This window comes from Macadamia integrifolia, chromosome 3 (genome assembly GCF_013358625.1).
Source record: "Macadamia integrifolia cultivar HAES 741 chromosome 3, SCU_Mint_v3, whole genome shotgun sequence".
In the NCBI taxonomy this organism is placed as follows: Eukaryota; Viridiplantae; Streptophyta; class Magnoliopsida; order Proteales; family Proteaceae; genus Macadamia; species Macadamia integrifolia.
In genome coordinates this window covers 20,447,673-20,461,167 of record NC_056559.1, presented here as the reverse complement: position 1 = coordinate 20,461,167, position 13,495 = coordinate 20,447,673, and the positions used below count along the sequence as shown (strand labels likewise).

Here is a 13,495-nt window from a genome sequence, read left to right as displayed (position 1 = left end):
AGATGCCAAGGGACGTAGCATGGAATATAAAGGAAGTGTGGTTCTCAGCAAGGAAGTTTCTCATCTCATTCCACAACCGCTGCTACATTTTGCTACCTTTTTTCAAATTCAGAGATTATCAAAGTCTATAACTTTCCATCATAAAGAAGTAGCAAGTTGTCCAGCTCTGAATCACATATTAGATATAGTATTATCAAGGAACAATGATAGGGGAAACTGTGTGTTAAGTACAAGTGATGTAACAAACCATGCTGCCTAATAGTAATGTTTTCTTTCATTAAAAAAAAAAAATCTATCATTTTGGTAGTTAATGTGGACAAGATTCCAATCTCACACATCTAGGGTGCTAGAGTGCAACACATGGACTAAGACAGCGTGCCCAGCAAAAGCCCAACACAATGCAGGTTTCAGGTTGCAAAGGTCAGCCGAAGCCCAAAACCAACCCACCTTGGGTTCTAAATTTTCAACCCAAGCCCAACAATGGATGGGCTTGAAAGAAAGCACACCATTGGGGTATTTTATTTTGGGTCAGGCTTGGCCATTTTGGGTAGACCTTCTCAAGTACCAACATTTTTTATTACTTTTTCGATTGATATTTGTCTACGTGGCTGCATATTCTACTTTTGGCTCCATTTGTATGCAAAGGAAATGCAAATATTTTCTTGAGAACTGAAATATATTTTACATAAGAAAATCATTTTTGATGTTTCTATACCAAGCCAGGAATGCAAAAATTTCCTTGAAATATATTTTAGTAAAAATGCAAATATTTCATTTCCCTTCACTTCCTTTTCCATAGTTGCCTTGCAACCAACTTAATTTAATCGAACCAACCTAGAGCAAGTAAAATCTCATATTTTCCAGGTTGACCTACCAGATCAGATCTATTATCTACGCTCCTAATTTCAATTTTTTCCATCGCTCTCCTTCTAACCAAGCGTAGCCCATGTTGGCCCAAAGGCTACTTTCACAGCCCAGAAACTAACTGAAGTTTATATTTGTCATTTTGTAACATCTAAGTCCTTATTTGTAATTAAATAAATCTCGGGGACCCGTTTTGTTAACTTTCCTCCACTTATAGGATCAGGCCGTCGGGACTTGGGACTTGGGACTTGGGACTCGGGAGTGCTTTCCATTTCTCTCAAGCCAGAAAGGGTTTTGAGCAGAACAACCTCCGCTAAGAAAATCTTTTCCCTTTTCTTCGTTCTTATAGAAGAGGGTTTCGTTTTAGGGTATCAGATCAGGTAAAGACGTATCGTAATCTTTCTCTGTGTCTTTCTCTGCACTGCATGTACATATTAGGCTTTGTACCATCGCGTAGGTGTCTGGGTTCGGATTAAATTGATCTTCGTTTTATGTTAATCTAGCCTTGAAGTCTCATCTTTTGGGTAGGAAAAACTCCTCTACTGTTTATGTCTATTCACTTGTATGTACTGGTGATTTCTAGGGTTTGTTGATAGAAACCCTAACTGGTGATTATTCATGTTGTATTATTTTCTTGGGGATCATACCTGTAGCCTTTGTCATATATCTTTGTTTCTAATCTTAGTTGTGGTCCCAAGAACACATTCTACATGCTTCGAAGTATTTACCTAAAACCTGTTTCTGTCTATTATTTGTGAAGAGGGTAATTGATTTTATATGATTCTGATCATTGTTATTAGGATTTATATGCCTCCTAGGCATTCTATGGCAGTTCATAAGTTACATGACTGAAAGCTGGGAGTTGTTTGTTCTCATAGTTTGCAGATCCTTATTTGTGTGCATGATAACTTCAAACTCAGATACGGTTATTGTTTGCATCATTTAAAATTTGAAATTTTAGTGTTTGCATGTGCACTTGTAATTTGCAACATGCATTCTTTACCTGCGAATTATTAGTTATGTAAAGTGTAAATCCATATGAAAGAGTAAGATGGGTTAACATATGATGGTGGTGAATTTAGTAGGTGGTTTATCTATTGCATCTTCTTTTACTTAATAGATCATTTTTGAATTTAAACACTTAATTTAACTGTTGTGCACCACTATTTGATAGGTGTCTTCTGTAACAATGTCTCGTGTGTATGTTGGGAATTTGGATCCACGAGTGACTGAGCGAGAACTTGAAGATGAATTTCGTGTCTATGGAGTTATAAGGAGGTAAGATGAAGTATAAGTACCTTTTGGTGGCTGCCTTATGCTTAAGTTTCTATGCATATAAACAATTGCAAATAGGAGACCCCTGATCTTCCTTGTTATATCTTTCAGAAAGCAATCAATATTGTAGAAAAGGTTTGTTTCAATAATTTTTTAAACATTTTTGCTGGACTATGATGCTATGCTTCTGAGCAACTTCATGATTTAGGAACTTGAAATATAAATTTGCTCAAGAAATTATTTCAATCTGTAAGTGCATTAAAAATCAAAAGATGATTCCATTAGTGGGCCAGAAATGTGACTCATTTATCTTTATTCCTTCCTCACCCTTCCTTTTCTGTCTCTTGAACTTATATGCAGGAGTGCTTTCGTTGGTCAGCCTGAACCTGTTTTGGGAATTTGGATGGAGATGAACTGGGTCCAATTTGGGTCTTTTGGTTCAGTTGAATATTTATCATATTTATTTATTTAATTGGGATTATCATGCTATCTTTCAGTTGGATAGGTTAAGCAGGACATTATATTTATTTTCCAAGTTTTCTTATTTGAATTAGTTTCCTAGTTAGAGATCTAGTTAGTGTCTTTTATTTCTCTTCATATATGGTGTAATCCCCATTGTTGGGAGTAGATTGAATAGAAAGAAATTGTGAGTTATGAAGCCTAGTGGCTGTGTGTGTGCGAGTTCCCCCCTTCTTCGAGCCTGCAGTCTCTTTATCTCTCTCTCTCTCTCTCTCTCCTCTTCTTCCTTACATGCTTTCCCTACTGTTATCCTTTTGTACCCTGAGTACTACGGTATCTCTGATCTGAAAAGAGATTGCTAGAACTCTAGTTCTACAGCTTGGGATGCATTCTAGGAATTAGGTTTCCTTTCTAGTATGAGTCGAACTCCAGACTCCTATCCCCAATTAGCTCCCGTCGAGAGCTACAAATCTGGAATATCAATGCAAACAGTAACCACTGCCTGACCCTCTTTCCAGAAACTCTATGCTTTGTGGGTTGTTGTTTCGATTAGCTGTAGCTATGAATCAGTAGGGCTGGTCACATAAGTATGTATAAACACTGACAATATGGCTCCTAACATGACTAAAAATAGCCTAAATTAACTAGGAATCGACATAATGAAAGGAAATCAATTGATAACGGGACTGGACTGATAGATTCCTAATCCAGCCTGAACTAGGACACATAACATAGGAAAAATAGGAAAGAAACTAAATCAGAACTCTATTTAAATGGAAATCCATAGTAGACTAGTAATAGGATTTCCAGTGAGACTACGAATCCTAGAGAGACTAGGAGTTTAGAAATTTCTAAAACCGCAGGTTCTTCTCTTGGCACTGCTGCTAGTGCCCAAATACTGCCATCACTAATTAGTCTAACAGTTTATTGTTGAATAGAAACAGAGAATGGAAAAAACATTCAAAATCATTCTATGAGCTAGTGGTATGAAATAAAAAATGAGATCTACTGAAAAAATGATTCTGTTAGTGGCTAGAAATATGAATTCTTGTCCTCTCTCTCTCTCTCTCTCTCTCTCTCTCTCGCTTGCTCGGGCGCAATGTGTTGTGTTGAAGGACAGTTAAAAGGAAAAAAAACTCCCAAAACTTATTTTGACGGAAGGTTTTGATTTGTTGCATCAGTCAATAGGGTACAAAGGGAGGAAAGCTTTGGAGGTGTCTTTAATATGGCAATTAGAAAATGGTTCATGAGACCTAAAACTTGTGGGGAAATATATCATGACCCCGTTAAATCATTTAACAAGATGCAAGAAATCCTCTGCTTTTCTGTTTGAACATATTCTACTGTTTCACACACACTTCATTATCGTGGAATTACTTACTTTTTGACTTACTTGCTTTCTCCTTTTTCTTCTCTTGCCTTTTTTTAAGGGCTTTACTTTTTCTTCTATTATTAACATTCCCAATTTTAATTGGAAGTCATGACATTCTCGTGGAATTACATACTGTGTTTGGTTTGTGATGTTTATAAGGCATGCTCTAAGTTTTGTGAGCACTCTCAGGCAACTGCATTTTCATTAAAATTCTTTTTTCATGATTTGTTATGGTTTAGCGTTTGTTTGTGCTTGTGCAGTATATGGGTTGCAAGAAAGCCTCCAGGTTATGCTTTTGTTGATTTTGATGACCGTAGAGATGCTCAAGATGCTATTCGTGATCTGGATGGTATGCTCAACAATTATTTGTATATTCAACTTCCATTTGAAATGTCATTAACTATTGTAATATGGTGGGTTATTACTTTTGGAGTAGTATTCTCTAGAACTTTTAATTGATCTGGTTTGCTAATTAGCAACTTCCCATGAAATTTCATTTAAAGGATTCTTTGATCAAGGTATTATGTATCGATACATATTGGGATATGGCTTATTGAGATGATACATATACACTTCAGAGTTCAGAAAGAAGGAATTAAACTGCCTTTGAATTAAACTGTATCAACACATATTGGTCAATAAACCCAAGACAGGTCGTTGATACAGCTTGATACTTGGGCTTTTGTATTGGGATGGCATTTGGCTGGGTAGCTAGGAGAAAAGAGGAAGCGGCAACAGCAACTGACACCAATGCCATTACCGGAAAAGAAGAAGCTGGGAAAGGAAAAGAAGACCAGAAGAGGATGCAGTTGTAGCAGCTGCTGTTTGGAGAGGAAAGAGGAAGCAGCAGCAACCTTTATTACCATTACTGCCGGAGAAAGAGAAGTAGAGAATGGAACAGAGGGGAGCACATCTTCTCTTCACTTGTCGATCTTCGATCGTGAGAAGTATAGAATGGAACAGAGGGGGGGCGTATCTGTCTCTTACTTGATCTTTGATGGGGTTCCGAGAGAGTAATGAAGTAAATCATTGATTTGATATTTATATGTGAAGGTAATATTAAATATTAACAGTTTAGTATATATGAGAAAAAAAGCAGACCTTTTATTTTATATAGAAGACCTTTTGTATAGATACAGATGAGTAGATGCAGTAAAAGGATGAATTGTATCTTCATATAAGAAAATGATACACTATATGATAGTATGCAGTTCACATTATGTATCCTGAGTAAGATTTTTATAATGGAATTATTGATTTGTTATTTTTTTAATATTTATAAGTGAAGGTAATCTTAAATAGGCTTGACTTCTTCTTGGAGTCCTTGCCTTTTCTAGACTTTGGGCCCTTGCCCTTGGCCTGGTCTCGACTCCCCCCTGGCTAAGTACTTTCAATGACGCGGGCTAGCTGCCTGTGCTGCCTCCTATCTAGTGAGTAAAGGGACATTCTGGCCCTGGTTGGGGGCCCTTTTTGAAATCGAGGTCCTCTTCCGTCATATCCAAACTGTCAAGGGGGAACTACAAAAGAGATGGCCTTCACATACTCGCGTATGGGGCCTGTTTGCTTTGGGCTGATCCATGGCAGACTACAACTGGGTTGGAACCCTCAAATTTTCCTGAAACTCGTCCCCCAAATTGACCTAATTGCTCTTCACGCTCTGTGTTCTTTACGCCATTTAGTCCACCACCAGAACTTGGCTTAACCATCAAAGATACATGGCAGCCGTATTCATAGAGGCCTCCTCGGATGTTGTCCGACAAGCTCCTCCATTTCCCATTGTTCTCTAATGCCTTAGTATCAGGGTGTTAACAAATGCCTTTAAATCGGACCTTTTATTTATATAGAAGGCCATTTGTAAAATTACAAATGAGTAGATGAAACTTTTGACATTTTATACCTATACACCCCAATTTATAAGTTTTACAAAATGCCCTACTCGCCGTGGCAATGCTTAGGTGCACGCCTTGGCTGCAAGGCACCCAGTCTCAGCTTACACTTGCCTTGTGGCCATGGTAATTACTAGTATGTTACCACTTGTGTAATTAAATATTTAGTTTATTAATGCTTACATATAGTTTACTTCAGTTGCTTAGTAGCGTACCTAAATGTTTAGTATATTTATACTTGCTCGCTTAGTGGCCTGTTTCTTCCTCCTACACCATAGTTGTCAAAGCTTAGTAGCATACCTAAATGTTTAGTATAATTTTACTTGCTCGCTTAGTGGCCTGTTTCTTCCTCCTACACCATAGTTGTCAAAGCTTAGTAGCATACCTAAATGTTTAGTATAATTTTACTTGCTCGCTTAGTGGCCTGTTTCTTCCTCCTACACCATAGTTGTCAAAGCTTTGTAGCAATTAGGCTTTTTTTTTTGGGACCTAGGTGTTCCACAACCTTATCGTATTGAAAGCTTTTTTTTTTTAGTATAAATGCTTTTTTATAATGTTTTGGTTGAGTTTGTGTAGAATGTTTATATAAAGTGTGATGCATGGGATCATGCCTTCGTATTCGAAGAGAGGGGAAAAAAGAAATAAGAAAGGGAGAAGAAGATTTCATCGTGGGTTGAATGAACCAAAGTTGGAACCCTTCTCTACTACTTGCTTTGTTGGTTGGTTATTTTTTCTAAATTATTTGGCTTTAATATAATAGTGAAATTACAAACAAAGGGATAATGAAGGAAAATAGAGTACAACTGGTGGTGTGTGGTATTTTATCCAATAGTGCCAGCGTGTTCTTTTCCAATTGGCAGTCTCAAGAATGTCCTGTTGTCTCCAAAGTTGGAACCCTTTGATGCAGAATTGATGTTGAACCGGGTTGACCCTTCGGCCAATCTCAACCGAGATGAACCGGGTCAGATTAGATTTTTGGATTCTTTAGGATTTTATTTTGTTTGGGAATTATTTGCAATCTTTTAATTTGGGTAATTGATAGTCAATTAGGGAATTACCATTTCAAGTTTTATTTTGTTTCTAATTTTATTAGTTAGAATTTAGGAAGTAATTAGTAGTTGCTATTTCAGTTTTAGATTTTGATTAGGCAAGTTTTGATTTCGATTTATTATATAAAGGCATGTAACCCAATTTAGTAGACAGGTTTTTGAATGCTGAATTAATTAATTGGTTGAAACCTTGTGGTTTGCTTGGTCGTGAGACTTTCTTCCCCCTTCCCCTTTGTGTGATTGTTCTCTTTTCCCTGCAACTCTAAGAGCCATCTCAGGGATTTCTTCCCTTCCGGCCCTCCATCAAGTGGTATCAGAGCCGAAGGATCCTTTCCTTCATTCTCTTTTCCTTTCCTATCTTTTTCCCATTCTCAGTTCTGATTTCTGCCGAGACAAGACTCAGAACAACATTCAGCAGAAAAAAGAAAAGAAAAGAATCACAGCAGCAGAGAGAAGATGACAAGAAGAGAAGGAAGAAGAAAATTGATTGACTAGTTTTTCTTGGTTTGGAAACTATGGCCGTTAGTACATATCTCTTACTTCCCTAAACTTCTCTTTTTTTTCCTTTCCTTTTTTCTTTGTTCCTTGCTCTCTCTGGTTTTGCTCCAGGCGGTACTTGCAGACAGTGAAAGGGGGTTCGAACTCCCTCGATTCTGCAGCTTCCAATCTGAAACTTGGGGTATAAACTCTTACCTGGGGTGATCTAACCCCTAAGCTCCATCCCAAGCTTCTGCAACTCAGAGGATAATAGATCTGAAACCAGAAATCAGATCTGAGTTTTTTCTGCCAGTTACAAGTCGCAGGATTTCCCTCGGAGCTTGTTGCATCTTCTGCTTTGAAAGTAGTTGGAAGCCAGAGTGCTTTGACCCTTGATCTCTCTTCTGAAGTGCTGGATGGATCTAAGATTTGCTGGAGCAGTTCCATCAATTGAAACCAGCAAGTTTTTCCACAATGGTGGAGTCGTGAGGTTGATGGTAACCAAGTATTTAAACCCCACTTAAGCCCTTGTTTAATTCTTATTTACCCCGAAGCCCTTGTCTCTTATTTTACAATAGAACCCTTGCATTTAAACTTTATTTCAGTTTAACCTCATCACCATATTATTTCCAGAATTGAACGCTTCCTTTAGGACAAATTCCAGATCAGTCCCCATTAAGCTATTGCACTTTAAAGGGTTCTAAATTGTACCAAAAATTACAATATTGCCACTGGTTTGTTTAAGTTGAATTATTTGTTCTTTTGTGGGCATAGCTTTTAAGGCGCTGGTAAGGCGACACCTTAGCAACGCCTTGGCGCTGATGCAGTCTAGAGATGGTAAGGCAGTGCTCCGCCTTATATGAAATGGCGTCTTATGGGTTTTGTTTTTTTTTTCGAACACATTTTAAAATTACTTGATGAAGATTTCAAATATAGATTTTTTATTGGTAGGTGTATGGTTTTGTTAGCACTTGAGATGTATGGGATCAACTTTATTCCATAAAAAATAACCAAAACAAACAAAACAAAAACACGATTCACAAACAGGGTTTGGATTTTGTCAAGGGTTTTAAGAAAGGGCTTTGAGAAGGAATCAAGGAACAAGGAAGAGTCACTGATCCATGCGACCATTTTGCTCCGGCAGGGTGAGCTTCATTCTTTTTTGATGGGAGTAGAAATATAGTGGATGACCTTAGGACTTAGGCACTCATTTTGGCATCATAGAGGCAAGTATAATAAATACTTGTATTTTTTATGTCTTCTTTTCTTTATATTTATAATTTTGTTTTATAATTATGTATTTATATTATATGTTAATATGTTATGATGATTAATGATTGGTGATTGGTGATTGATGATTGATGAAGATGAACTTAGTTTATTCACTTTATTGATTTGTTTTCTTGATGAATATCTTACATTGGTATGAATATGAACATTTAATATTTATTTAACATATGAGTAATAGGATTCAACTAGGATTTGAGCCAAATAGATTTGTTTTATAAAAAAATTACACAGGAACGCTTTAGTCGATAAGGCGACGCTTTATGCCCGTCTTATCGCTAAGGCGCTTTGAAAGACCCCCAAATGTCTCTGTCGCCTTATCGCCTTAAAAGCTATGTTTGTGGGTCCATAAGCAATACCGGCATAAGATTGGTCATGGATTCCTGTGTTAAAGTTTTGAGTGCGGTTGCCTAATGGAAAGTCTACTAAATTGTCAATTGATGAGCGGCTAAATGACAATTGTCTCCAGATCTGTGGTGGATATGTTGTCAGAGACTAGTTATTTTTTGAGTCGGAGGATAATGTATTTGTTGAATTTTCTGTTCCTCCTTATTATGATGGTGCTTTTTGTGAAGTGTTTGTCTCTACTCAGCACATCATTAAATTGGGTCGAGGCTGGTTGGAACAACGGGACGGTATTCGTGATTGTGACAAAAATGTGTGTACCCTCCAGGCTTACCACATGCGCTGAAAATTTGATCTTCATGGACTGGTTGAGTCAAAGAAAGTGATACCCTCAGTACAACCACAAGATGAACCAGAGGCATCAACACAAGTGGAAGACCGTCCTATTGTGGAACAGGTGATGGCAGCAGAAAGTGAGAAAATTGTTTATCAAGCAATGAAAGACATCAACGCAATGTCACTTGTTCTGCATCATGAATTCGTTCTTCCCCATGATTTTTCAGAGTTGAATGCAGTTCCAAAGCTTTACGTCACGGATTTTTTCGCAATGCAGACAACGAGCAATTCACCCCCAGTCGTGAGTTTTTATTGTTATCATTCTTTAAAACTGTGGATGAGTTTTTCTCAATATTGGGGGAGTTGATGCAAAATTGATGCTGTTGAACCGAGTTGACCCTTTAGGCAATCTCAACCAAGATAAATCGGGTCCGATTGGATTTTTGGATTCCTTATGATCTTTATGATTTTATTTTGTTTGGGAATTATTTGCAATCTTTTAATTTGGGTAATTGATAGTCAATTAGGGAATCGCCATTTTAAGTTTTATTTTGTTTTTAATTTTGTTAGTTAAAATTTAGGAAGTAATTAGTAGTTGCTATTTTAGTTTTAGATTTTGATTAGGCAAGTTTTGATTTTGATTTATTATATAAAGGCATGTAACCCAATTTCGTAGACAGATTTTTGAATGATGAATTAATTAATTGGTTGAAACTTTGTGGTTTGCTTGGTCGTGAGACCTTCTTCCCCCTTCTCCTTTGTGTGATTCTTCTCTTCTCCCTGCAACTCTGATTTCTCTCAGAGATTTCTTTCTTCCCTAAGGCCGCCCTCCATTACCCTTCTTTACTGCTTGCTTCCTTGGTTAGTTTGCTGTTTTTGTAAAATTTTATGGCTTTAATATAATAGTGAAAATTATAAAGGGATGAGGAAGGGAAATAGAGTAAAGCTGGTGGGTGATGTTTTATCCAATTGTGCCAACGTGTTCTTTTCCAACTGGCAGTCTCAAGAATGTCACGGTGTGTTGTGTGACTCCTTGCCCCTTCCACTCCACTACCCTTACAATTCGTGTTTGCTTTGACAAAAGCAGTTATTAGATTTTTTACATACATTCTGGGTGAACTTGTTTGTACTTACGTTACAGACTTGGTGTCCAAAAACCTTGGCACATGGTTTGTTCCTTTTGTTTTGAGAAGTGAGAATGAAACTATATCCATGTTTTAAAATCATTCATGCATGCTTAGGTCACCTAGGCACTATCTAGCCACCACCTTATTGCCTAAGCGCTTAGGAAGGCCATCTAATGCCTTGAGTCGCCTAGCGCTCTGACAACTATGTCCCACACTGGTACATCCTTAGCTCTGCATCACCAATTGCCAAGTTCATTTCATTTAAATAATTCTTTGATGTATTTTATAAAATTTTCTGATGGCACTCATGCTGGTTGTTTTAATGTTCATTGGAAAGTTATTCACAATGAAGACATAGCCAAGATAGTTTATCTATTATTAACATGGTAGATTGTTGTCTGTAGCAGTTAAGTTTTCCATATTGCTGGAAATGATTGAGACATGCGTACGAGGATCTGAAGTAAATCTGCATTTGACACACATACTTTTAGGTCTCTTGAGTTTCATGTATGTTTTGTTGGCTTGGTTTAATCTTTTTTCCTCAACCATTTGGAACTTTTCAGTATTTTCATTGCTGGGACTTAAAGCTGCTGATCCAAATTTGTGGCTCTGAACTAGAATAGTTACTTTTGGTTTGATCTAAAATGTACTTTTTTTTCGTGGGGGTGAAGGGTGGTGGTGGTTAGGATTCAGGACAAAGGAAAAAATGTGCTTCTCTAGCGAAGGGGAAAGACTGCTCAGTAAATTGAATTTAGGGTGAATTGTCAGAGACAGGGCTTGGATATCTGCCCTTCTTCAAAATTCACAGGCTTGCCATAGCATATGCGGCTATTGCTGGATAAGAGAAATTAGTGCTACGATCTTTCTATATATACTCTCAGTACTTTTAATTCCAAAAGTTATTTTGTTTAGTTACCATTGTTTCCTTCTCGTGTTATGCTGAACATATTGTTGAAATAGATGACCGCACCACATTGTGTTGCACATCCTTGTCCAGGTCTCACTACGATGTTGAGTGTGAATTTAATGATGTGGCTTTACTTGGAATAGGTAAGAATGGATGGAGAGTTGAGCTGTCTCACAATTCCAGGGGTTATGGCGGTGGTGGCGGCAGGGGTGGTAGCCGTGGTCGTTCAGGAGGTTCTGACTTGAAGTGCTATGAGTGTGGTGAGCCAGGTCATTTTGCTCGAGAATGCCGCTTGCGTGTTGGCTCTGGAAGGCGGCGTAGCCGCAGCCCTAGATACCGCAGCAGTCCAACCTATGGTCGCAGGTAAGTTTGTGGGCTGAATTTTCTACCTATTCCCTTTGTTTGCATATTCAATCCTAGAGTTATGTAATGGTTCTTATAATAGACATTTGAATGGACTTCAAGGATGGTTCTAATGGGTTCCATCTTCTGTGCCATGTTGGGTTGAATGACGACTATTAGCTGTAGTGATGGGCTGAGCCGATCTTAATTCACTAGTACTTATCTTTTGGTTATTTTTATTTGTGTTTATTTTTTGGGGTTACTTTTTTTTTTCGCTGATAGAAACTGAATTTGTCAATCCCTCTATAAAGATTTTCTTGTGTAACATTTAATGTATTGTTTTGCTACTTTAATTGGTTGGAGATTTGCTATGTTTGATTTATATTGATAAACCTTGCTTTGGACAGGAGTTACAGTCCTCGTGGACGTTCACCAAGACGCCGCAGTCCGTCGCCTTATCGTGGACGTTCTAGCAGGTCACCAGTTTACCGTGGCAGGGAGGACTCACCATACACAAATGGGTAAAGACTATAATTCGTGGGTTTGCTATTTGATATGATGACTTAAAGGATTGTTTCTTCTAGTAGATTGTAAAGATGTTCCACCAACAACCTGATTGTGCACATCAAGGAAAGTTGGATCGTCCGTTTTGTGGTCCATCTGGCTTAGGTGTTTGAAGCTATATCTAGTGCTGGAGCTTGTTCTGGATTATTTAACAGAAATTCTAACTGGCAGCTATGAATGCAGTAACCCTCCCCCCCACACTCCCCCACCCAAAAGAAAAGAAAAGAAAAGAAAAATAATAATAATGAAAGAAAAAAACCACAATGTGGCTTTCAGTTCGCCTTCTCTTTGTGCTTTAAGTCTGATCTGGTGCAATGTGGGTCCTTACCCCTAATATTTCCTTATTGCTACCTGTATTTTATGTTGTTGATAGAACTTTCTGTTGTATCATATGTGCATGTTTGGCCTTAAATATTTAGACCTTATGATACTGAAGCATTGTCTCTGAACTGGTCTGCAGCCATGCTGTTAGAGGTCGACACCGAAGCAGGAGCTGAGTATTGGGAGCGCTGAACTTTTTGGTTTCGAGAGAGAAAACATAGATTATTAGTGAGCTATAACGATCCCTGGACATCATTGCAACTGTTATTGTTGGGCGACGCCCTCGGTTCAACTTCTCAGATTTGGTTAAGTTTCTTTTGCTTACTTAGTATTGCTCTTGTTATTTACTTCTCTTTCAAATATCATTGCACTTAGATATAGTTGTTATATATATATATATATATATATGGAAGGTCTAGAGGAGAGTTGTAATAAGGTGAAAACAAAGAATGTGACTGAGTTCTATACCTTCTTTTTTGTGTGCCGAGGATGCGTGGTCCCCGCTTGTAAGACTTGGTAGAGAATCTTTGCTGCTTCATCATACACTGGTTTTCTGCTTCTACACCCTGTGGTTTCATCCCCTGCTGGTCTTACCTCTGGGATTCTGATTGATTGTGGGTCTGGTCGTCTACTTCATTAGATGCTTCTCTCCATGATTGATTCCCTCCAGCTGTGATGGCATCTCCCTCGAACTTCTAATGGCAATTTTGTTTATCTTACCTAAAAGGGTTGAGGAGCTGCTTCAAACACTTTCGGGCAGGTATTTCACTGTTTTTTAACAGTTGGGGGTTTGGTTTTCTTGAAATTACTGTCTTGTGACTCTTGGGGGGTTTTTTCTAAATCAAATTTTACTTTACTTGAATTTGGAGGGTGGGACACATTCT

General features: G+C 37.9%; 1 protein-coding gene across 2 annotated transcripts; it reads left to right on the top strand.

The window, feature by feature from the left end:
- Nucleotides 1-1,089: 1,089 nt before the first annotated feature.
- On the top strand, nucleotides 1,090-13,173 carry LOC122073727 (serine/arginine-rich splicing factor RSZ22-like). 2 transcript variants are annotated; one of them, XM_042638352.1, is made up of 6 exons: nucleotides 1,090-1,244; nucleotides 2,039-2,142; nucleotides 4,231-4,319; nucleotides 11,528-11,747; nucleotides 12,134-12,247; nucleotides 12,751-13,173. In XM_042638352.1, the coding sequence occupies exons 2-6, from the start codon at nucleotides 2,054-2,056 to the stop codon at nucleotides 12,785-12,787; spliced, it is 549 nt and encodes a 182-aa protein (XP_042494286.1). In that variant the 5' UTR covers nucleotides 1,090-1,244; nucleotides 2,039-2,053; the 3' UTR covers nucleotides 12,788-13,173. The 2 variants fall into 2 exon arrangements, with proteins under 2 accessions (XP_042494286.1, XP_042494287.1); XM_042638353.1 differs by lacking the exon at nucleotides 1,090-1,244 and adding an exon at nucleotides 1,279-1,388.
- The last annotated feature ends 322 nt before the right edge of the window (nucleotides 13,174-13,495 follow it).

Bases quoted from the DNA above. Each gene is read 5' to 3' on its own strand.
- LOC122073727 (XM_042638352.1), top strand. From the start codon at position 2,054: ATGTCTCGTGTGTATGTTGGGAATTTGGATCCACGAGTGACTGAGCGA. The intron at 11,748-12,133 runs GTAAGTTTGTGG...TGCTTTGGACAG, and splicing joins AGTCCAACCTATGGTCGCAG to GAGTTACAGTCCTCGTGGAC. The intron at 12,248-12,750 runs GTAAAGACTATA...ACTGGTCTGCAG, and splicing joins GACTCACCATACACAAATGG to CCATGCTGTTAGAGGTCGAC.